The 23,945-nt window shown below is 44.7% G+C and overlaps 1 protein-coding gene across 2 annotated transcripts in view; it reads left to right on the top strand.

The window, feature by feature from the left end:
• CPNE4 (copine 4) overlaps nucleotides 1-23,945 on the top strand; it is a 1,366,646-nt gene that overhangs the window by 584,631 nt on the left and 758,070 nt on the right. For both annotated transcript variants that reach the window (XM_085630665.1, XM_085630664.1), the window contains exon 3: nucleotides 18,494-18,673. In XM_085630665.1, coding sequence (XP_085486791.1) covers nucleotides 18,494-18,673 — 180 coding nt within the window. The remainder of the gene's footprint in view (nucleotides 1-18,493; nucleotides 18,674-23,945) is intronic.

The following is a 23,945-nucleotide window of genomic DNA, read 5'->3' as shown; positions in this document are numbered from 1 at the left end:
ACACATATGAAAGGATAATTAAAAGTGTCCTTGTTTCAAAAATATTGTTCTATTTGTTCCTCCATACCATTTTTTCTTATATTGTGTTTTCCTTACCCAGGTAACGGGAGGGTAATTGATGGGTATACCCCCAGCTATTGGAATCGCGTATTTTGGGATAGCATTGCTTTTTTATTTTGACTTTTTTTACACACAGTAACACCGAGGAAAGATTTCAACCCATCAGTACCAGTTTATAACCAAAATACAGCAAATAGCATCAGAAAGATGTCTAGACAACCTTTGTGAAGGGCATTCCACTCTGCAGAAAAACGTGCTGCCACATTAGAAGCTCACCTGGCCCTGGCCGGGAGCAGCAGGGGTACCTCAAAACACTGGCGGTCCTGCGGAGAGTTAAGCAGTTTACCCATGCTGCTTTCCTCTCACCCCCTCCCTTCCATCCCTCTCTCCTCTCCTCTCCCAAACCCGGATCCCACTCTCACTTTGCAGGCCATTTTCTTTCACCCCTTCTGAACTCTCCCCATTCAACCTCCCACCTCACCTTTAATCACCTCTTGCCATTCTGTCTTTTCACTGCCCTCATCTCTAACAGTCTCTCACATTTATCTCATGGCCACTCTGGACCAGTCACCTCCTGTGCTCGCAGCACTTCTCATTCACCTCAAGTCTCTCCATTCAAATTTTTGTCTATTTGCATCTTACATCTCTCCAGTTCCCCGATTCATCTTTCACATCTCCCCTTTGTTCTTCCACACCTTCTTGAACCGACGTCCCTCTGCCCTGTTACCTCAGCACCAGTGCCTAATTTGAGCAGGTGGTTTCTGGTGCTACGCACTGGCACCTAATTTGGCACACTGGCACTATGACAGTCTTCCACATGGTGGCTCTGTTTGTGTAATTTAGAGATGAACAGAACAGCTGTTTAATATTTCAATATACATTAAAAACCAGAAACTCCTGACAGCGATGCCATTCTTATAGCTTTGGGGGCTTGAAATAGTCTGAATAGTCAGACTTGTACAGTGTTATGGTTGGTAGTTGCATATGTATTGTCATTGGCCGCACAGGCAAGGCAATGGGTGGGTGGTTAACGTTGCAGTGGCCTACTGGCGAGGTTCCTGGCACATGTTTTAGTACAAATTAATCCCTGCTCAGCACTCACCCCAGTACTCCCTCTCTTCCCCTATCGCTGCTGTCCCTCACCCATGTCGCATCAAATTATCTTTTTAGGTCACAGATCATCTCTCAGCTATCTTCTCTCACAGTTTAGCAGAAGCCCTCACCTTTTGCTCACACTCACTTCTTGTGTGTCCGCACTTTCCTTCGACACTTCACATTTCTCCTCATCCCGGACCTCTTCAATCGAATTCATTCACTCCCTTGCTGTCCTCTCATCTCTCCTCACGTGTCGGACCCTTATGCTCCTCTGGGCCTGTGCCACTCTGCTTATTGTTCCCTAATTCAGGAAGGCATGAATTGTCTGTCTCGCTGTTTTGGTGCAGGCCACGCAGTTATGGAACTCGCACCCTCCTTTGCTTTGCTCCACCAAGAATCTATTATCCTTTAGGAATATATAAAAACCTGGCTCAATGCTCTGTAGGTTACCCCATTTGCTGCTTCTCCTTCCCCGTCTGTGTGTTTCTCATTTACCTTCAGGCAGCAGATGGTTATTAGCCCCAGGACACCTTTTGGTAACAGTAGCGCTCTACAAATGTAAATAATAATGATAGGCAGAAGCAGGGGAGCCACTAGACCCGAACTTCGGGGGCGGGGGGACTAACATTCCCAGCCGGGTCTGGCCCTAGCACTGGTCGCAGACGGTGCAACAGTATTTTTTGGTGCCTCCTCCCCCTGTTTCCACCTTCTCCATGAATTCCCTCACTACCACTCACCAACAATGCACCTCATCTCTCTATAGCACCTTTCTGACATTTTTTTTTTTTATAGCGCTACTCCTAGTTTACTCACACTCAGTTCTGTGATCTGCATGGTAAATGTTCTTTGTAGCAGGCACATTAACCCTCTGTACTGCGTGGGTGACAAGAGTGCCCATGTGAGTGCACGGTGAGCAATGCAACAGTGTGAGAGTAGGGTGAGAGGAGTGTCTTTAGGGTGAGAGAGGTGACCATATGAATTTGGGTGCGGATGTAAGTGCAGAGTGGGACGAATTAATGCCTGGTTAGTGATGTGCTTGTTTGAGTGAGATGCAGATTGAGCAGTGAGGGGGACAGGGGAGTCAAGTGTCACATGAGTGCAGGGTGAGTAGTGTGCTCGTGTGACTGCAGGGTGAGGTACAGATTGAACAGTGTAAGTGCATTGTGAGTCCAGAGTGATCACTGTGAGTGCAGGGTGAAAGGGTGAATGGTGTGAGTGAATGGTGATCAGTGTGAGTGCATTGTGATCGCTGTGAGTGCAGGATGAGCGTGAAAGTGAAAGGCGAGAATGAGGAGTGAGTTGTCTGAATGCAGGGTGCATTCTCAGACACATAAAGTAACTCAGCATGTTTTTGACGGCGGCGTAGGGTTTCAGATACAAGTTAAACTGTTGCTATTATGGCATTAATTGGGGATCGATGGTGGAGGAAATAAATAATATGCTGATCCTGGAACAAAATTCCAGTCCTATGGTTAGGGTTACCAGCTCATTATTTTAATGGCCCCGACAGTACAAAAATAAGCAGTCACCTAAAGCTGTATTTTCAGCACTTATCTGTGCATACTTAGAACAGCAAAAATAAATAGAAAGCACTTTTAATTGTGTTCTAGGGCTGCCTCAATGATCCATGACTGATAATTAAAGAGAACAAAGACAGAAAAGTCACATAACAAATGAATACATACTTTTTTATTTATAACTCTATTTAGTGTCAAGAGGAGGTCTTTGCTGGCTCTTTAAACAGTACACAGCTAGCATTTTTCTTTTGGCAACCCTACTTTATATTCCTTTTCATTAAATGCATTCTCACACTACAGCAGTAAATGTAAAATATAAATGTAAGGAATAGGCAGAGTGGGGGCCCCGGGGGTACTGGAACCAGAAAAAAAAGATAAGCCTCGGTAACCCGTTTTCAAAGGCATGCCAATATGCCAATTGTCTTTAAAGACCCGTGAAAAACTCGGGTGTGCCGGAGATAAGACTCCAGACACTGCCCAGCCGAGCCCACAGCAGCTCGAGCTGCACTGCAGCAGCCCAGGCTGAGACACACGACAGGGGAGGAGGGGGGGCTGAAGCCCTTGCAGTCATATGGGCCTGGGCAAAAGTGTGACTGGGAATGCACGACCCCCTTTGTATCCCTCCATGGCCCCCCCTGGGGGTCGTGCCCCACAGTTTGAAGACCCCTGCTGTAGGGCCATGTGAATCGGAAGATGGCTTGTCTGTAATTTGCGTATCTCAGGGGGTGCGTGGGCCAGGAGAGAGGCTGCTATCCCGAGCGCAAGCCGCCCAATTTTGTTCAGTGGCAACCTTCAAATGAAATCAGGATATGGTGGCTTCCATGTCACATCATTTATAAAACTTGATCCGAATAGCATGGAATTCCCAGGGTCGCTTCTTTTACAAAATTAGTCATATCATGTCATTGTAGTATCCATTTCCTTAGACTGATCCTGGGAGTCGTACATTTCAGGTTACAGATTTCAACCCAAGAAGCACAGAATCAGGCTTTTAGTTTTCTGAGATGGATACTCAGATTGATACTATATTTGGCAACAGTATGACCCTTCAATTCCTATGGCTGTCATGCTGCTACAAAACAGCAATCCATCACCGGCAAGTGTTGTATAATACAGACTTTTCACATGAGAATAGATCTGACTTTTTTGTAACTGAAATTGTGGATTGGTGGAGTGGGTGTGGGTGATGATCAGTCAATGGTTGGATGAAGGAGTGGATGAGTGGGTGCATGGATGGATGAGCAACTGGGCTGATGGATGACTGGATGAGCAAGAGAGTGCATGGATGGATGGGGGACTAAGTGCCCTTTTGGGTGAATGAATGGGGTGAGTGCGTGCCTGGATAGAGGACTTGCTGAATGTGTGAGGGCCTAGATGGGTGAGGAGGGCAAGGCCACAATGATACAACACAGCTATAGTGGAGGGTGACAAAAGAACAGCATGCCTATCAGGTCCTGAATTATTATCAGCAGAAGTGGTCCTTGTGGGGGAAAGGTGGCCCTTGACATCCACTGCAATAGTTGTAAAGAACCCTTTTTACGAGTAAGATTTGTAATGAGTTTCGTGTATTTTAATATTTTTTAGACAGAAATTCTGTTCTTGAATAACTAGGATTCATATAATATCAATAAAGTAACTTAACTAGGTGTTGCTATTAAGTGACAGCGCAGTGCAAGTGAATAAAGTGAGCGTATGGTGTGCACGTAGCAATATACACATGTGACTGATAGGGACACTGTGATGATGTCTACGACACTTGTAAAACAAGTGGCGAAATCCACAATCAAATTTAAGAAACTGTCCACAGTAGAATTTGTCGATGTTTCGAACCACAATGCAAAATTCTAAGAGGCACCCGAGTTGGTCATCCAGTCCAGGATGTGTCTAGATCAGTGGGTACAGTATCCAGTTTGCTTGAGGGGAAAGTTGTTATAATATGCACGCTTGGTCTGACACCAAGCGGTAGCCATGCTGGACCAGCCCTGGATTCATTCGTCCAGTGCGCTTTCTGAAAAACAAATTACCATTCTTTAAAGGCGGTTCATTCAAGGCAAAGGATAAGTGTGATTATTAATAATCATGCTACTGCTAGGTGCCAGACCACTTTTACACATCATAACTACTTTCCAAGTAAACAAGCTGTAATAGAACCAACACAACTACTAACCAGGAAACCCTACAAGTGTGACAATTAAGATTATTTCAGGCCCCCAAAGCTGTAGGAATGGCTTGGAAGGCAGATACTATGCATAAGGTATATTGATTTAATGTCCACCTGTTGTTGTGCTCGACTCTATATCAGACAAACAGTTCCACCATGTGTCAGACTGTCATAAGCTCCACTGTTGACAATTAAGTGCTGGTGCCGAGCACCAGAAATCACCGGCTCAAATTAAGCACCACCCTTTTCCCACTCAAGAACTCTGATTGGATATAGGCTCTGCAGACTTCTGTGCCTGTCTCAGGACAAGCCAATTGCCTCTGAAACAGCCTTTTATGGTTCAAGGACTTAGGAGGCAGAACGTGGCAAATGTCTGAATAAGATATGGTTAAGGGAAGGGGAGGGTAGAGGAAAGGAGAGGATGGACAGAGAGGGAGCAAGATCCAGCCATACCAGCAATGTGCACAGAAAAAGGATGCAACCTTCACCACAAAGACATGCCAATGAAGTGGGTGTATGCTGGTAAACAAACACAGCTCCACACATCATGACCGATATAACCAACCAATGACTGATCATTATGTGATTGACACTTACAATTACCTATGGTCAGGACTACTGGAATTGCACGATTTTGCGACAACAATGTGTAGAAAAGATGGATTGTAGTCACGAGGTGGGTTCAAGTAGAAGTTTATTGATAAGTTACAAGTTAGTTCAAGATGGTAGTTACAAGTTCAGGATCTCAAGATCCCAAGTAAATATGTTAAGCAGGCTAATTCAAGATCCCACCAGGAGCTGCATCTTTGCTGCTCAGCCTACTCCTCCAACTGTCATTCCTCCAGTCCACCAGGCACACCAACATTCTACACAGTCATCACGCATTCCAACATTCCATACACACATACTCATGCATACTGGCTGAGCAGCAGGAAGTGTAAGTACAACATATCCTCTTCCCTTGAGAAATCAACGAACTAAAAAACAGAACAAGCTTTTAAGAGGGTAGCACCCATATGCAGAGGGCTTGTTGAAACATTGCAACCAAAAGAATATTTTAGGTGAAGAAAGGATGCAAGATGAGGAAGAACATTGAAGCTGCAAGAAAATAGGTACGTATTGCAAAAGAACAGAGAATGGAAAAGTGAGTGAAAGTATACAGCAAGGAAAAGAGTGCAAATGAGAAAAAACGAACATAACATAGCACATCCCCTTCCCTTGGAAACATAAAGAAGAAGAATCGAGAAATTGGAATAAATGAGAAACTGCAAATATGAGATAAAGAGGGAAACATATTAGCAATTCACATGGAAATAAGATTTTCAGATGGAAAACGAGAATAGGAAGAAGGCTATCCTCTAAACCACTATATTAAATTCAATTTTAGCATGGAAATACTGTGCAGGTTTTGGAGAAAAGTTGATACCAATAAAGTATATAACCCAAACTAGTCACCCATTTCAACACACCACGCACAAAAGAGGGCAAAGGGTAGGACTTGGAGAATGGAGGACACCCGCGGAGTGTAAATTCCAAACCAATCACACTGTTCTACACGCCACAACCATATAAGGAACACTATGGCAAACTTAATGCATTTACTCAAATGCGTACGAAACAAACAATTATAGGGTACACTGCCCATTGCGCACCAAAAACAAACAAAATATATATAATATATATGGAACACGGCCCATTGCGCACCATAAATTTTAGAAAAGGATACACTGCCCATTGCGCTCCAAAATATATAATGTATGGGAAACACAGCCCAATGCGCACTAAAAATTTAAGAAAAGGGTACACTGCCCATTGCGCACTACATGTTACAATACTTGGCTAAACCACCAACTGCACAAGTATGCAGGGAAAACAAAACAAAAATATAGGTGTAAAGGAAAAGTAACCCACACCGCTAGAAATTATACGGGTAATGCAAGTGTAAAATGGGTAAACGACCCACACTACTAGGCAAACAATCTTCACAAAAATTAGGCACACGTGCTGTAAAAGGTGAAATCAGTGTAAAGGGTGTGCGCACCACCCACACCGAAAGATAAAAACAAGTATATAGAGACCAGCTCTAATACACAACTACCCTAAAGGAAACATCTAAGCATAGTGCCCTGAAGATAACTAGATCGGCCATAACATTAGCAAATAAAGCTCACACTAAATGCATACCACATATGCAACAACTCAATTAAAATATGAGTAAAGATAGAACAAAACACAGTGTAAATAACAGATTACCTGGTGTACTAAATAAGATGAAACTGAAGTACACCTCCCCTTACACACACTTGTCAAACACCTTAGAATGTCATTAAAACAAAACATAAGCCATTACAAGCAAATTAAATCGTAGTTCAAAACTCATGGCAGATGACTATCTATAAGAAAGGAAGAACAAACGCCGGTGAGCGAACTCTCTCACCCGAAAAGGCACGAACTGTCCCACGCCGATTTAAGTCCAATTCGCCTCATCTAGACATTTCCGGTGAGTAGCGTGGCTTGACTTCAAAACATCAGTGTTCACAAAAACTGTCAATATGCTGTAAAGAACGTGGACATCACAACGAGAGCACAGCGCAAGAGTGCTAACTTTGAAAGAATGCGAAGAGCTACGGAGCAAGATAATGAAGCTGACAGCAATCCAATTCCTCGGTGTTGCATGGAGTCAACGGTCAAAATAACTTTATTGACACGCAAAAGAAACGTGGTTGGCAGACATCACATTGTGCGTGAAATTGCTGGGCACGAAGGAGAGCGCCAAACAGAAAATGGAGGCACGCACCGGTGACGCCGTGCAGGATGGCTCCCGGCACCACCGTGCTGCAAAGCGTAATGCATTAGAACCTCGGAGACCAGCAAACGTCACAGAGGAAGCACAGCAGCTTCGCTGGACACAGGAACGCGGTAAGGCTGCACGCGCAATGTCCACACACAAGGCGAGCGCGCGATGTAGTGATTTAAATTGGTCGATGAACTGTCACATGTAGGGGAAAACGGCTGGGGCCCACAATGAAATTCAAAAATTGGGCTTACCTCCATCTGTCCATAACCTCATGCCTTCGGTACAGGAAGCAAAGACAAAAACAAAATAATACCGTACAGTGCAGTTGTCGCCTCACCCAAAGCACCGCACCAAGGACTCCTTACACAAAGTGCTCGCAGTGTGGATCTCGCCTCATCCAAAGCGTCGCGTTAATCACGCCTTAAACAAAGTGCTCGCTGTGCAGATCTCGCCTCACCCAAAGCGTCACTTTAAACACTCCTCACAACCGTGTCTTCTGTTGATAACAGTTGATCAAAACATTGCCATACATTTTGTGCTCTTAACCACTGTCTCCGAATAATTCTGAAAGTCCAATAATGTAGCCAACATAAAAAATATGCCAGACCTTGATGTCTACTGATCAGCGATGTATCCGTTTATTTTGAAGTATAAAGCCATAAGGAATGTGAAGCGCCCTGGGTAGGCTGTCCAGATGGTGAAGGACACTGGTGGGATTTACGAGGGCGTTCTTTTCCTTGATTTTTAAGTTTCTTTTCGTCGAGTAGTTTCTTCAATCCATACAGTTCGATAAAAATATCAGTATCTTAACCTTCAGTAGTCTTGTCACGCAGGGTTTCTTCCAGATCGTCGCCAATGTAGAAAAGATGGATTGTAGTCACGAGGTAGGTTCAAGTAGAAGTTTATTGATAAGTTACAACTTAGTTCAAGATGGTAGTTACAAGTTCAGGATCTCAAGATCCCAAGTAAATATGTTAAGCAGGCTAATTCAAGATCCCACCAGGAGCTGCTTCTTTGCTGCTCAGCCTACTCCTCCAACTGTCATTCCTCCAGTCCACCAGGCACACCAACATTCTACACAGTCATCACGCATTCCAACATTCCATACACACATACTCATGCATACTGGCTGAGCAGCAGGAAGTGTAAGTACAACACAATGTTTTCTGCATAACTATAGATTTGCTACATTTGCCATTTAATCCATCATTTGCTGTATAAACTCCAGAGTTAAAAATGTTTCTGCCTCAAATGGATCAAACGTTATTAATAATGTTGCGGAGCCTCCCAGCATTGCGGGGGCTATGGGAGCCTCTATTACGCCCTTGTTGGGCTGTCGAATGCCCTTCCCAAAGGTTAACTGGTCACCTTTCTGTTGCTTATTTCTGTCAATTTGAAACATTTGCCCAGATAGTGTTAATATGTGTAAAAATGACAAAATAATGAGGTAATATTATCACAAAAAGTGCTGCACTAGGACAAATAATTGCATAATTTAGTCAATCCTGCCATCATAGTTGGTCTTCCCCTGATGCATAATTCCAGTGGCCTTGCCTGTGGCAGAGTGGGGCATACAGTTAGCCCTTTCTCTGTGTAGATCACGCAAGCCCAGTTATTTAAATGAGCCGGTACCAGTGCTTAATTTGAGCCGCTGGATTCCGGTGCTCAGCACCGGCACCTAATTGCCAGCACTGGGGCTTATGACAGTCTGACACATGGTGGCGCTGTCCGGCTCATTTAGGTATGAGCACAACAACAGCTGCTTGTGATGGTTAGTGGCTGTGTTTGTATTGTCATTGTCAGCATTGTGTGATGCAAGCGGCAGTGGTATTCCGACGAGAGCCCTGCTACTCATTCCTTTACAAATTAAGCACTGGCCCAGGCCCTGAGTACAGGCACTTCTTATGTTCATCACTCTGAGCATCGGCACTTCTCTAGTGCTGAGGAGAGTACCCGTACTGAAGGTAGGCTCTCTGGCTGCAAGCACTGGTGAGCACTAGGCTGTCAAAGTGAAACCTGTCTCTGACAGCCAAGGCCCTTCTGAAACCCTGAGCTGAGTCCCCGCTAAACCACTCAGTGTGGGCTCATTTGCATAATTTCTGGCTATTCACCATCATGCTGTGTTTGACAGAGCAGGATCCATCCAGGCCCTGTGCTGCCAATCACAGACACACTTGTGAGCATTTGTGCAAACACAGGAATCCAGGCAGCCCAGTGACAGTGGCAATTAACAAAGTCATGGGGAGGTAAGCAGTTTTAAAATGGCTTTAATCCACTGGCGTAACGAAAATTGAGGGGGCCTCCCTGCAAGGAACCTTAAGGGTCCCCCTCCGGGCTCAATCAAGAGCTCTCCGGCAAGAGTGCTGTGCTGAGGGGGCCCCCCTGGAGCTTGAGGACCCCCGCACCGCGGGGTCTGCTGGGGGCCTGTGTTACGCCCCTGCTTTAATCCCACTTGAGTCTTTTGTGCGGCCGCGGTGCGTCCATTGGGGCGTAGGGGCGTAGCCCCACCAGCCCTGCTGCGTGGACCCGCGGCTGCCCTACGGTTAAATAATTAAAATAAATGTTTTACCATTTACTTTAGCGCAGCACCAAAATTATTCCGGCGGCGCCGGGCAGCACCCGACTTTATCGGGAGTGTGCAGGGGGGGGGGGGGTGCGGGCTGGCTGGTGATTGATTTGAATGATGATTGACAGGTCTTTGAAAAAAACGTTTTTTTTCCCCCGCATGTATGCTTCGGGCAGCAACTTGCCTGAGCATGCGCACCCACGCCGGCCCCATTAGCTAGTAGGGGGGGGGGGTGCAGGACCTGCTGGCGGCAGCGCTGGCAGCAAAAGGGCGACAGGGCGAGCAGTCACTGTGCCCTCCAAGCCAATCTTGGCGCTGCATGCAACGCCACTGCGCCAGGATTGGCCGGTCACCGCGCAGCACGTGACGTAAGGTAAGCGTGCGTCGGATGACTCGGATCCGGTAACGGTTCACTTCACTGACTCGCGTCGCCTGAGCCTCGTGGTCGTGACTCGTGGACGGTGTGCATCGGGCCTGCTGCTCCATCTCTTCACGCCTGGGAGGACACACAGGTAGGATGCGTCTTCTGATGACCTCTAGAGAATTAATTAATTATCAGCAAGCCTGAATGGTCCCTGCAGGTGTAGTACTGGCTGGAGAGGGGGCGCAAAGTGCAAACTCTGGAGCACTCCCACCCTCCCCGGAGTCAGCGGTTCACGATTACCCTCGCTCCCACCGTATCATTAAAGGCATTAACAGCGCAGTCCAGGGATGGCATGGCATCCTGAAAGCACACATCCTAACGCTGCGGTACACACGCCTCCGCGCAGCAGGCAGGAGATAATGATGGAAACAGCACTCAGTGATTCCACCACACCCAACGCATTGATGAAACCTGGAGCATCTGTCGTGACATGGCCCGGACTTGCATGAGACACGTTCCGCACAAGTAAACTTTGACACTCCTCCGGTCATGCACAAAACATGAAACGCAGCTCCGCCTCACCACAAACAGTGCGACCTGTCACAGCACACTCTAGACGGCCCCTTTCACACTGCCTTCACTGCTGGTCTCATGTTTCATCTCCCTGTTATTTTTTCCTTCGTTTTCGGTTTTTCCATTGAAAATAATAATATCTGTCACCTTCATACATGTTCACGAACATCGCTGATGTGTTACTATTTGCAGAGTTTCCATATGTGTTATATGTGTGAAATGTACCCGTACGTTATCGGGTGAAACTGTGCACTCGTGTTATGCAAGCGCTGTTTGTCTGCAGAGGTAGCCACGTGCACAAGGTAAACACGAGAATATAATATTCTTCACAAATATATAGACACACACGCTGTGATTGTACCTATGGCTACAACTGTATAATGGTAATACCCGACTTTATGTATACAAGACCATAACAACATTTCTTCTAACATGTATGATGCATATGGGAATGTATGTTTAATTGTATTGAAAAAATTAATAAAAGATATATATATATTTTTAATGAAGGGTGGGGACAGGCCCCCTGGCCAGAGATCAGACCCCGCGGTTAACACTCGAGGCCATGCACAGTGAGGGTTGGCTGGACATGAAGGGTGTATTCAGGATAAGGCTTTTTCCAGGGATTTTCAATAGGGCAAAACATGAGATTTACTGTTTAAACCGCTAGAAACCGCGATAGCCTCAAGGACAATAGTGCAAAAATGAAATTTTTAGACAAGGTGTACACATCATTAACTCTGTGATATAGATATAATGCCTCTATTCTGAATTGTATCCATCTGGGTCCAGATGCTAGTAAACTGTATTTTATGACTTGATTTTAAAATATCATTATCTATTTTACTGAATTCCCTATACTTGTACTGACCGTGGTGTTTTATATCTTTTTACTGTAATCTTTTGATTAATGCAGTAAACTTATAATACTACTACTACCCTACAGTCCCATCATTCATCTATCCTATTGCCCACAGCACATGTGCACCAATGTTTACATTCCGTCATTCTACAGTCCCCCAACTCAACAATCCTACAGCGCTGAATTTTGTTTATCCTTTTGTCTACGACCCATTGTTCTGCAGCCCCAAAGCGCACATAGACCACTGCCCACACCTCATCTATCCTGCTGTCCACTGCTCATCAATCCCACTGTCCACAGCCCATCTATCCTGCTGTCCACACCCCAACTCGAAAATGTGCTCCAGCTACATGAAATACTGCCACTTGTCAGACACACAGACACACCCCTCTCTCCCTCTCTCCCATTAATTGCATTTATGTTACTTTATAAACATGGACTGAAGGATGGTTTTTGTTAAGTTGAGTACCGCCACTTTCAGATTTCAGTGTGGCAGAAGTAGATGAAAACGGTTTCACATTATTTGAAAGTAGGAATGAAAATCATCCCAGATGATGTATGTCCTCGGAAAGGGGACAAAGTAGAAAATCCTGTTCACTCACTTCACTTTCTAGAGACGGATTTGCTTCACACACTCTAGAGTGTGAGATGAGTGCTGTCACTCCAAAGTGAGAGAAGGGCGATGCTATGTCTCATGTCATGATGGTAGAGGAAATGTAACTTCCTATGCATCTGATCCCTTCAAAAACACCACCATGAAGTAGGCCATAATGTGGCAGAAAGACTGATTAGCTGCAAATGGCTACATCATGTACAACAAACACCTTCAGCCAGCAGGGGCTTTTAGCAGAGCAAATTGCATTGTGGGACTTAATGTTCCGCTTTCTATAATTGTAAGTACGCACTTTTGCCCAAAACGCTAAGACTGGCTGAAGGTGTCTGAGTGGCTATGTACATAAATATTTCCTAAACCTAAGGCCAAAAACTGCAATGAAGTAAAACTGTAATAGTGCATGATTTAAAATATATAGGAACTACATCAAACCAGCGATCTTAATGATTTGTAGACAACTACTGTGTAGGCTATAATGGCTGCCTGATTTGAAGAAAAGAAAAAACTAGAATCATATCGAACAGTATTTTAAACCTGTCTTATCATGTTATGTCTAGCCACACCTAGGAAGTAGGACTACTTGAAAAGCCGAGTCTTTAGCTTCTTACGAAATTCAAAAAGTGAGGAGGAGTCTCTAACATGTATCAACGGGTCGTTCCATACTTTAGGAGGGATGTAGGAGAAGGCTTGACTGCCAGATTTGATTTTCTCTATGGGTAAGCTGTGTGCAAGTAGGAGTCTGGACGAGCAGAGGTGCCTGAAAGGTTTGTAAGAGCAGATTCAATTGTTGAGGTATGCTGGGACAGTGTTTTGTAATGTCTTGTAAGTGTAGCTTAGGGGCCTGAATTGTGCTTGTTTGTGACTGGTTTTCGGGATCATTTGGTGGTAGCCTCTATGAGCAAATTAGAATGTGCCTTGTTTTGTTTCCCTGTTTTCCCCTTGCGTGCCATTCGTTACTCTAGAGTCTAATAGAGTCGGAAGGCCGTAGGGGAAGACTGTGGACTTTTCTTCAAGTTCCTGACGCTCCTGCGGAACGAGCCTGGCAACCATTACACTGCTGTGCAACTTCTTCTACTCTTAGAGCTGAGATTTCCATGAGTCTTATAGTCTGAATTCAGCACCTGAGCATAATAGGACAGAATGTATGAAGCTCTGTGGTAATACTGAATAAGCAGCTACCTATGTTATGCCATCTATTAATGTAATAACTGCACTTTCACAATTGCTTTATTAACCTTCCTGCTTTCTCAAATTTGCTTGAAAATGCACGATTTTTCTTCTTTTTTTTCAAAATTTTCTTGGGGGGGGGGGTAACCCCCCCAAACCCCCTTTTGGGGTTCGGGCACGCTCGCTGCGCTCGCTCGGTACGGTGCTGTATGCTAATTCGTTTGCGCCCCACCACTTGAAAATCTCACCCACCGCCCCTGCTTTTGTGTGAGTGTTTGTTTATGTCTGTGTGTTTGCCTGCATGTGTGTGCGTGTCTGCTTCTTTCTTTCTGTCTGTGCGCACGCTCAAGAAAATATAGTATTGTGCCAAACAACAAGAAATAACAGTAGTGAAGCTGCAAATATTACAACACATGGAAATGTATATATATAATCACATTTGGCTTTTTTATTTAGGTAACAAGTTAACCTGTTTTGTTCATATAAGCTAATTTCTCATGAGTTTTGGTATGTGCTGCAACTGTGCTAGAAGTCATTTGTGAGACAACTAACACTGACTCTAGCCAGAGTCAAAGCTTTTGGTATTCTTACAACTCACCTGACATCTGCTGGAAGAGTAGCAGTCCTGGCATTAGGAAAAAACATTTTGTCAGAGACACTATTTGTGAAAGGTTCCCCTCAACTTGCTTGAGCACAACTAGGAACGTTTTGACTCCATTGTACATGCCCACACTCAGCATCCCCTAATGAGAGTGCCCTGGTATGTTGCATTTTAATCCTCACGTGTATTAACAAAGTGACGCTTGCACAGGGACTGAGGCTTCTGTATTTAATAGCAGCCGCGGCCCGTGCAGGTAAGAGCGGTGGGACGGTGGGGCGGTGTTGTGTCCTGCGAGACACGTTCTAGTGTCTCGACAGGCACTGTTTTAGTAGCCACTCCCCTCTGGGAGTGGACACACACACACCCCACACCCATCCGTCACCGGCGTCACGAGTGATGTGAACCGGCTAATAAAGGGGCCCGAGTGCACTTGCTCGTGGCCAGTTAACTAACTAGTACAGCGAGTAAGTGTGGCTGGGTAGCGGGGATTTCGACAGACGAACACAAGGGAAAATTAATTATTTATTATATTCCCTCAATGGCGTCTGTCGAAATCCACCCCACCCGGCCCCGCTGCTCTTACCTGCATGGACCGCGGCTGTTTAATCGATTTGAATAAGTAATGGCGGGAGCTTCCGGGGCGTCGGAACCGCTGCGTCACACCATGAAAACTGAGGCAAAGGAACGAAGCCAACAGGCTGTCAGTTTACAATGGCAAACGGTGACAGTGATCAATGACTGCGCGGACAAACTGCGAGCAGCAGCTGAACACCTTCAAAGTGCACTCAAGCCCACGTTTGTAATTTTCACAAATGAATCCAGTTGCCAGTCGTCAGATTTTTTTGACAACTCCTCTGTGAAAGTTTAATGAAAAAAATCTTGAAGAATGGCCGCGTCTTAAGAAGGATGGTGGGAATAAAGCTTCCCTGATGTAAGACGCAACCTAAATGGCGCCTTTGTGGCCAGTCTCTCCCTGGGGCTCTGTCTCAATGTTATCCAGCGCCAGCATGTGCGAGGAAATTCAGCTAGGTTTATTGCAATAATGCCAGAGGAATCCCAAAGCGATTTGACGCTCCATGATGGTGATTTCCGAGGAGCTATAAAATGGTATTCCGGATCACTGGAGGAAACCGCTTCCTCTCCTCCGCCCTCAGCTCCCTTGGTCTAGTTACAAAACTATGCCCAGATTCACTAACATTTTGCATCAGGTTTGCGTCACTGTTTTGACGCAACCCCAACGTAAAATGTATTTCTGGATTTGCTAAGTCACGCTGCCTTGCGTTACTTTGCTTCAGGGAGGCGTGCTACTCTTTTGCTCACAATCCTTCCAGTAGTAGATTTGGTCACTAAATTGACCCAGAAAAACCGAAGTCAAGTGGCAGGAGCTGGTTAGAAAATCAGCCAATGGCAGGCCCTAACTTGTGACTACTGCACACCTGCATGTGTACTAACACCACAAGGTGTCATCTTCCCTTTGGGTTTTATTTGCAAGTGGCATATGTGTTGTTTTTATACTTTAGAATTGTATTTTAATGCTGCTGGGTTGAGCACCTATCTTTTTCACTGCATTTTTACTCTCTGGACGTGCGTGCCAAGTTCGTAATCTTGTAATTATACAAAAAGCATGCTACAATTCAGTAACGCTTTATTGGTGGATAAACTTTTATCAGGTAATAATTTCAGGAGCTAGGTCACAAAGGTGAATTTACACTTTTGTGTAAGTTTACTATTGTTTGCTATTCACAAAGGGGTTTATGAGTAGTATCTTTACTAGTGAGGAGTCTCCGCACATAAAAAAGATAGGTCTTTTCACGTGCGGAGACTCGCACACAACAGTCTAAGCTTACCTTTTGTGAATCAGGTCCTCCGTTGGGATCCTATCTACTTTGAGTTGGATATAATGGTTAATCCGAGTGCTTATCTTTGGCAAAATCTTTCTTTTACTTATTATCAAAATAAGTAAGTGACTGTATGTTGTAAAATTAAGCGACATTACCCACTATCATAGCACGGACAGCATCACAGAGATGACAGCCTGTTTCTCCGTTAGCCTCTAAACTGCATCATATTAGCTTCTGATGGGGGTGGAGGCAAGGACTGGCATCTACAGAGAGTCAGCAAGGCCTCATTGACTTTCTGTGTCTGCCACTGCTTTCTTGACCCCTAACCCCTGGGATAGGAAGAGCTGTGCCAGGAGTAAAAACATGACATAACATGTATTTGTAAGGTGCAAGTTCATACAAGGGTATCTTGGCACTGAATAACAGATGTTTATTGTTACCCAACTCAATGGTACTCAAGGGCAGGCAGGGTAGCATCTCTTGCCCTTAGATGCCCATTATTTACGCCCATAGAAGTAGTTACTTTAGCATACAAAGACCACTTTTTGAAGCTATTCTGTGCTCAGGATCAGAAATGTGGACATTCCTATGTGGTAATCCTAGGTAATTCCTATGTGGTAGGTGATGCCAGTGTTCACCCATAAAACGTGTTCCTTATAGTCTAATCTCTTCTACTTTTACTGTACATTATATCCAGCCCTGAACTTGCTGGTTGCATGTTGTAATATCGTCTCAATGATATCATGCTACCAGAATATCATTAGGTCTGGGTAGAATCATAATTCTGCTTGCAGAATGGGAGGAATTTGGATACCTCCATGTTATGCTTGTAACGTGGAGTTCCTGTCAAATTCCACCAATCATTGCATGGTGGAATTATTCTGCCATTCGCGCAGCTCCACAATGTGCGCTTGCGAGCGAAATTTGCAGGCCTCTAGTGTGATTTCCACACACCATGGAGCTTTCCAGCACCATTTTCTAATGCCAGCGGGCGTGAGCAGTCACGGTCAGAGAGGGATGCCGTTTGAGTAAATTTGGTGCAGCGCAAGTAGATTTTCTACTCGAGTGGCTGTAAAATCAACTGGAATGGTCGCAGGCTCTTGCGCAAAGGATGGTGCCGTTCATGTTGATTTTCAGCACTGCTCATGCTACCGGTGCTAAATTGCAGCACAAGCAGCATTTTTTCCGCCCATTGGTGAAACTTTGCTGTTTTTTATGTATCTGTGAAATTCCGTGGGGTGAAACTCTGAGAGTTTCTCCCATCCCTAAATATTGTGGGCAAAGTATCAAGGGCTAAAATCTCAAGAAATTATGTGCAGAACTTGCCTGCTGCCTTCCAGCATCGTGTTGCGCTCTTCTGCTCCTCTCCGCTGCAGGCAGACACAGGCTCCCAGCCTGCACTGCGGTAAATCCTGAAGCTGCTTCAGGATTGGCCTAGGCGCCAATGATTTGCGCTCCAGTACAGACAAGGAGCCTGTGCCTGCTCTCTCCAACCCCAGCAATGCAGCTGGGGTTGGAGAGAGCTTCACTGTGCATGTGGGTTTGGCCAGCCTCAGACGGCTAGCCAAACCTACAGTAGCGGTCCGTGGAGGGAGTTCCGTGGGGCGGTGAGGCGGGGAGGGCGAGGGGCAGGGTGGGGAAATGTAAACACCGGAATATGGATGAACGGAGGTAAGTACACATTTAAATAAATAAAACGAATTTCGTTGCGCGCGCTGCATCGCATTTTGCGATGCAGCGCGCGCAAAGGAATTTCGTTTGTGTTCTGACCCTTTAAGAAAGTCAGAAGGTCTGCCTTATTTAAAATGACACCCTATAAATTGTTACACGACATAGTCAGCCATGCGTGAAAACATAGCGCTGCCAGGCCTTCCGTCCAACCCCATGATGCACACAGCTGTGCGCACTGGGGGGTAAGCGTCCAGGGGCACTGAGTGCAGGGCCTGGCCGCAGGCACCCAAGCCACGAATGGCCAAAGTCTGTGTGTGGCGAGGAGTTGGGTGCCCGAAGGGGTTGGACTCCTGCAGAAGGGTCAGCGCATGGTCTGGCCAAGGTACATATATGAGGAGTTAAGGAAAGTATACCTATACTTACGTACACTTACTTACTTTCTCGATCCTTGATATTTTGCCTGCAACTTTATTCTAGCGTGATAGTATTGAGACGTTATTTGGTAGAATGCCATAATTTGTTGCCTCTAAATCCCATACACGTGAATGACCTCATTGTTGTCGATGGGCATCTTAAGTGACAGTGGCTTTTTCTACCTTCAACAGGTTGACAGGACAGAGGTTATCCGGACCTGCATAAACCCCATATTTTCTAAAGTGTTTACAGTAGATTTTTACTTTGAGGAGGTTCAACGACTGCGGTTTGAAGTCCACGACATCAGCAGCAATCACAACGGACTGAAAGATGCAGACTTTCTGGGTGGCATGGAGTGCACTCTCGGACAAGTGAGTACTGCCCTCTCCTTTCATCTGCTTAATATTGTCCTTTACATGGTTCGCCATCCAAAAGTATGGAATAAAAATGTCCCCCAGTATTTCATATGTCGACAATATTTTAAAATGATTTGGGTAATTTTTGTAGCAAAGTTGCAGTTGGTTGGAGATTGCAAAGGACAACTATATCTCCTCTGTTGTATCTCTTTTATTGACGTTCATGGTAGCAACTGATAGCAAAAGCAGCTCAGTCCACTTCGAACTATTAATCAATAAGTGCTAAGGACCTTCATTGCTTTAACAAATGTCACCTGAGCAGGTGTTTTTGAGTGAAAAAAGCATTGAAGACCCAAATGGGATCAGGGAGTTTGTTCCAGATGAAGGCTTGGGATGAAGAACAATGTTTGCCTCTAGATCTTAGTATAAATTTGGTAGTGCGGCTAAAGACTCTGGGAGCCCTTTGGGCGGTATATGCAATGATTTTTGTTTGTGATAGTTTTGAGAACCCTGGAAAGTATTCGACCATAAGACAGGCAACTTTGAAAGTAATTTGGGCCTTGACAAGTAGTTATTCCAAGGAGATCATACATTGATTACACTTCTGTGCTTTCAACCGTCTGGGTTTTGTGCACCAGTGTACTAGGTAGGCCTCTATATAAAGCATTAGCACAATCAAGGCAAGAAGTTATCGCTGTTTGATTACTTAAGTCCTTTGATGAAAGGAGACGTATGAAATTTGGTAGGCAGAGGTATGGATTGACTCCCATTCAGGTAAATGATATATAGCAGTCTAATTAATCCTAGTATGTCTTAGTCTCTCCATTGAAGCCCAAACCAATTAGGATTTTTTGATGAGTGTAGGTTACATGTCAGATTTTATCATCGGATGCAAATAGGATGGTCTAAATATTTTCAAAATAATTTACAAAAATATCACTCTTTTCGGTGTGGCTTTTCAATTATTAACTTCAATTGGTTGATGTTTTTGTGCACAATAGTTAGGACACTATACTTTTGGTAGACAATATTTAAGAAATGATTTTCCGGTACCATACCACAGGCAAGTTAATACCCTAGCAAAAATATATGTCCATATGTACACAGAATAGTCACTGGAGTAAAGATCAAACTTGTGTACCTAGAGGTGGCAGGCTTGCAAGCCATTGAGACATTGAAGGTTGCCCAGTTAATACTTTTGTTAGCCTTTTGGCAAAACACATTCATTCACATGGTCCTAATTAATGTCTGCATTAGATCTGCCTTACTGATCACTTTGCCTCTGAGGAATGGGATCTTGTGTTGGAAACCGATTGGTAATTTGATATAAGGCTATGAATACATTCATGGCAAAGCGTAGCTCCTGATAATCACTTTTCTGGCTCTCGTGTAGTAGATCAGCTTCATAGTAACAATCAAGGGCCCTGATTTCTGAAAGCCCACGTTCCAGCGTGTTTTCTTGTTTATGCAACAGGTGGGTGTGGGTCATCAACGAGCTTCTAGTAAGATATGAAGAACATAAACCGAGAAGTTTTTGTCTACTTCACAAGCAAAATTGTACGAAGATAATGTGTGTGCCTGGTTTTGAAAAGATGAGGGGTGAGTCTATCAACAATCTTTTGGTAAGGCATGATGAGCAATTCACATGTAGCAGGTTCTTTATTTCTTGGAAAACATATACAGAGATCAAGAATTTATCAGATTTAGAGCTTTTCATCTATTGGACGAAGCAGGGGCGTGACGCAGCCCCCCGCAGCCCCTGCAGTGCGGGGGGGGGCCGAAGCTCCAGCACCGCACTCTGGCCGGACAGCTCCTGATTGAGCTCCGAGGGGGCTCCTCCACGTACCTTGCAGGGAGGCCCCCTCAAGTTTCGTTACACCAGTGGGATGAAGCACTCATAGACAAATGGCCTGGTATATTTTGGTCGTTATTAACAGTTTCAACTAAGGGAGTATAGTTCAAGAAAATCTTCACCAGGAATTAATTAAATTAATGTTAATTAAACTAAAATTATGTTATTGTTTCATATCAAAAGATCCATGAAAACAGGCAAGTCCAGTCAACACATTTCATTCCATGTAGAAATTCCATCAGGGATCAGGGCTGTAGAAATACACATGTACATATGTAAAAATATCTATCTATCTATCTATCTATCTATCTATCTATCTATCTATCTATCTATCTATCTATCTATCTATCTATCTATCTATCTATCTATCTATCTATCTATCTATCTATCTATCTATCTATCTATCTATCTATCTATCTATCTATCTATATTATCTACTGGCGGTCGCCAGTAAATAGTTATAGTTAGGACCGTGTTTCCATAGAAAATCTGAAAATTCTATTTTGAATAACTTTGGCGCCGGTTGACGAATCCTCGCGAAATTTTCAAAACTAATGGGGCGCTCCGTTCAGCTCCTACCCTGAAAGTCTCGGGGTGATTCGTCAAGCGGGGGCCGAGAAAAAAGGGGGTCCCAAAACGTGTTTTCCCCATGCATTTTTCCATAGGACCTTTAGACCCAGCTACAGCCCGAACGGCTGAATAGAATTACTTAAAATTTGGCAGAGAGGTAGCCATAAGGTCAAGGAAGTGCCTTTTGCAGGTCTGGTGTAAATCTGTTCAGTATGTCCTGAGAAAATAGCATTTAAAAGCATATCAATATCTATACGCGCGCAGGGTGCGCGCACCGTGCGCGCACCCTGCGAGCACCCTAACGTGCGCGAGCGTAATTCTGATTGGTGGTTACATGTTACTCAACGTTCGAATCGGTCGAAATCAGGAAGTGTCGGCCGCCATTTTGTTTGTTTTCAGTGCTAGAGTGAAAAAGGAAGGTGGTGAACGTGAAAAGGGGGCAGGGTAGAGAGTTCCTGACCCCCTAGCCTTTGTCAGGGGGTCCCTGAAGGACCCCGAAGGCAGAATTTATTTATTTATTTTTTTTAAATCGCGGGGGTGCGCGCACCGTGCGCGCACGGTAAAAAACCAACAAAAAAATATATATATATATATATTTTTTTTTAATCGCGCACGGTGAAAATAAAAAAAAAAAATTCAATACGTAGTTTATTGTAAAATAAATATATAAAAAAAATAATATTACATAAATAAATTAGCATTTAAAAAACCGTACAAATTCACTGAAAAAACCATAGGTTTCACACACGTTATAGTTAGGAATTAGCATTTAAAAAACCTTGCAAATTCACTTAAAAAACCATAGGTTTCACACATGTTATAGTTAGGTGGATATTTCACTCGTAAAAAACCAATGAAATTCCCCCGTTATAGTTAGTTCAGATAACTATAACTCGCGCGACCGCCACTCTATCAAAAGGATGATGTCATCAGTGATGTCATGAGTGATGCCACTGACCATGTCATGAGTGATGTAATATGTGACGTCATGAGCAGTGGATTGCGGGTGCGCGAGTTATAGTTATCTGAACTAACTATAACGGGGGAATTTCATTGGTTTTTTACGAGTGAAATATCCACCTAACTATAACATGTGTGAAACCTATGGTTTTTTAAGTGAATTTTGTATATATATATACATACATATACACACACGTATATATGTAAATATATTTATATATATCTATATATTTTTTTTTTGTTTAAATATATTTCCATAGGAAATGCCTTTTTTGTGTTGCTAATAACTTTGGCGCCATTTGGCAAATCTCCACAACACTTTCCAAAAGCTGCTATTCTTTTACTAGTTTTCGCATGGGAAGTTTCAGGGTGATCCATAAAGGGGTGATCCCAAGACGTGTTTTACCCATTCATTTTTTCATAGGAACTTTAGAAACAGCTACAGCCCAAACCGCTGATCGGATTGACACCAATTTTGGCAGATAGCTAGATCTTGGTTCAGGGTGCTTTTTGGTGTAAATCCATAGTTTTCAAGCAATTGATGCTCAAAAACTTTGTATATCTAAGGATGTGGAGCCTCTGTGAATCCCACTGATCTCCTGCTGAGATCTGATTGTCTGCCACCACATCAACCAGAAACTGGTGGCAGCCGTCTTGGGACTCGGTACTTAGGCCGAGTCCGAAAAAACTAAAAAGAAAAAGCATGCGTGGCAGGGTAGGGATACCCTGACTCCCTAGGCCTCCCAAAAAGACCTTGCCTGAGGACAAAAACATTTTTTAAATTTTTTGTTTTTTATTTTGCCACAAATTCATGGAGGATCTGCGAATCCACTGCAAAATTATTTTGAAAGCGAAGGCTCCCACACCTTTCCAAAAAATACCCTGTGGCGTGGCCAGGGCCCGGGTGGCAGCGCAGATAGTGGTTAAGCGGAGAGGGGCATGTGGCCTCCCTCCGTAAGCCTCTATGAGGCCCCGTGGACCCCCTCCCACAAGGTCAAAATATAAATAAAAAGGGAGGGACCAGTGTGTCCCCTCCTACCCAGGCATTTGTAAGGTAAAAGAAAAACATATGTTTGCTCTCGTCTGGCAGGAGCATTGTTGAATCTCCCCTGAAACTGGAGCAAATATACAAGCCTGCTCCCAGCAACGGGAGATTTAAATATGCTCCCGCCGGCTGGGAGCAGACTTGTGTTCTGTTGTTCTGTTTCCCTTCCTGCAGGAATGTGGACAGGGAAGCAGAGCACATATTGCTCCTGACTGGAGGGAGCGATGAAAGCTAGCTGCTCTCTCTGGGTGGGATCACCATGAGGGGAGCCGTCTGGGGCTGCAGGGGTCCTGGGGCTTCCACACATCCCCCAACATGTTACTTGATGGGTGCCCAGGGTGGGCACCTGGGCAACCACTTATATTTAAGGCACGCTCTGGAGGATTGGGTCCATAGGGCCATACTAGGCTTTGGGGAGGGGAGCCCCTCCCCTTTGATGAAATACGGCCCCAGGGGCCCCCAATGTTTAATAAGGCTGGAGATTAGGGCCATGCAGCACTTTTACCCTTTATAATGTCCTGTGGCCCTGGTGATGAGGTCCCCAGGGCCTAATAAGCCTCAGGGAGGGACCCACATGGCCCCTCTCCCCTTTATAATGTCATGCAGCCCCAGGGAATGGGGTTCCAGGGACCTAATAAGGCTTGGTGAGGGGGGCCGGGTGGCCCTCTCCCCTTTTTTATTTCCTTTGGCCCCGGGATGGGGGTCCTTTGAGCCTGATAAAGCTTGAAGAGGGAGGGTGCATAGCCCCTTCCCTTTTTCCTCAATTAGGCCTCGGGGATGGGGTCCTAGGGACCTGGTAAGGCTCAGGGAGTGGGGCAGCATGGCCCCTCCTCCTTTAAATTCTGCCCGGGCGGTGGGGT

Source organism: Triturus cristatus, chromosome 10 (assembly GCF_964204655.1).
Source record: "Triturus cristatus chromosome 10, aTriCri1.1, whole genome shotgun sequence".
NCBI classification, from domain to species: Eukaryota; Metazoa; Chordata; class Amphibia; order Caudata; family Salamandridae; genus Triturus; species Triturus cristatus.
This window is presented reverse-complemented; position numbering and strand designations above follow the sequence as displayed.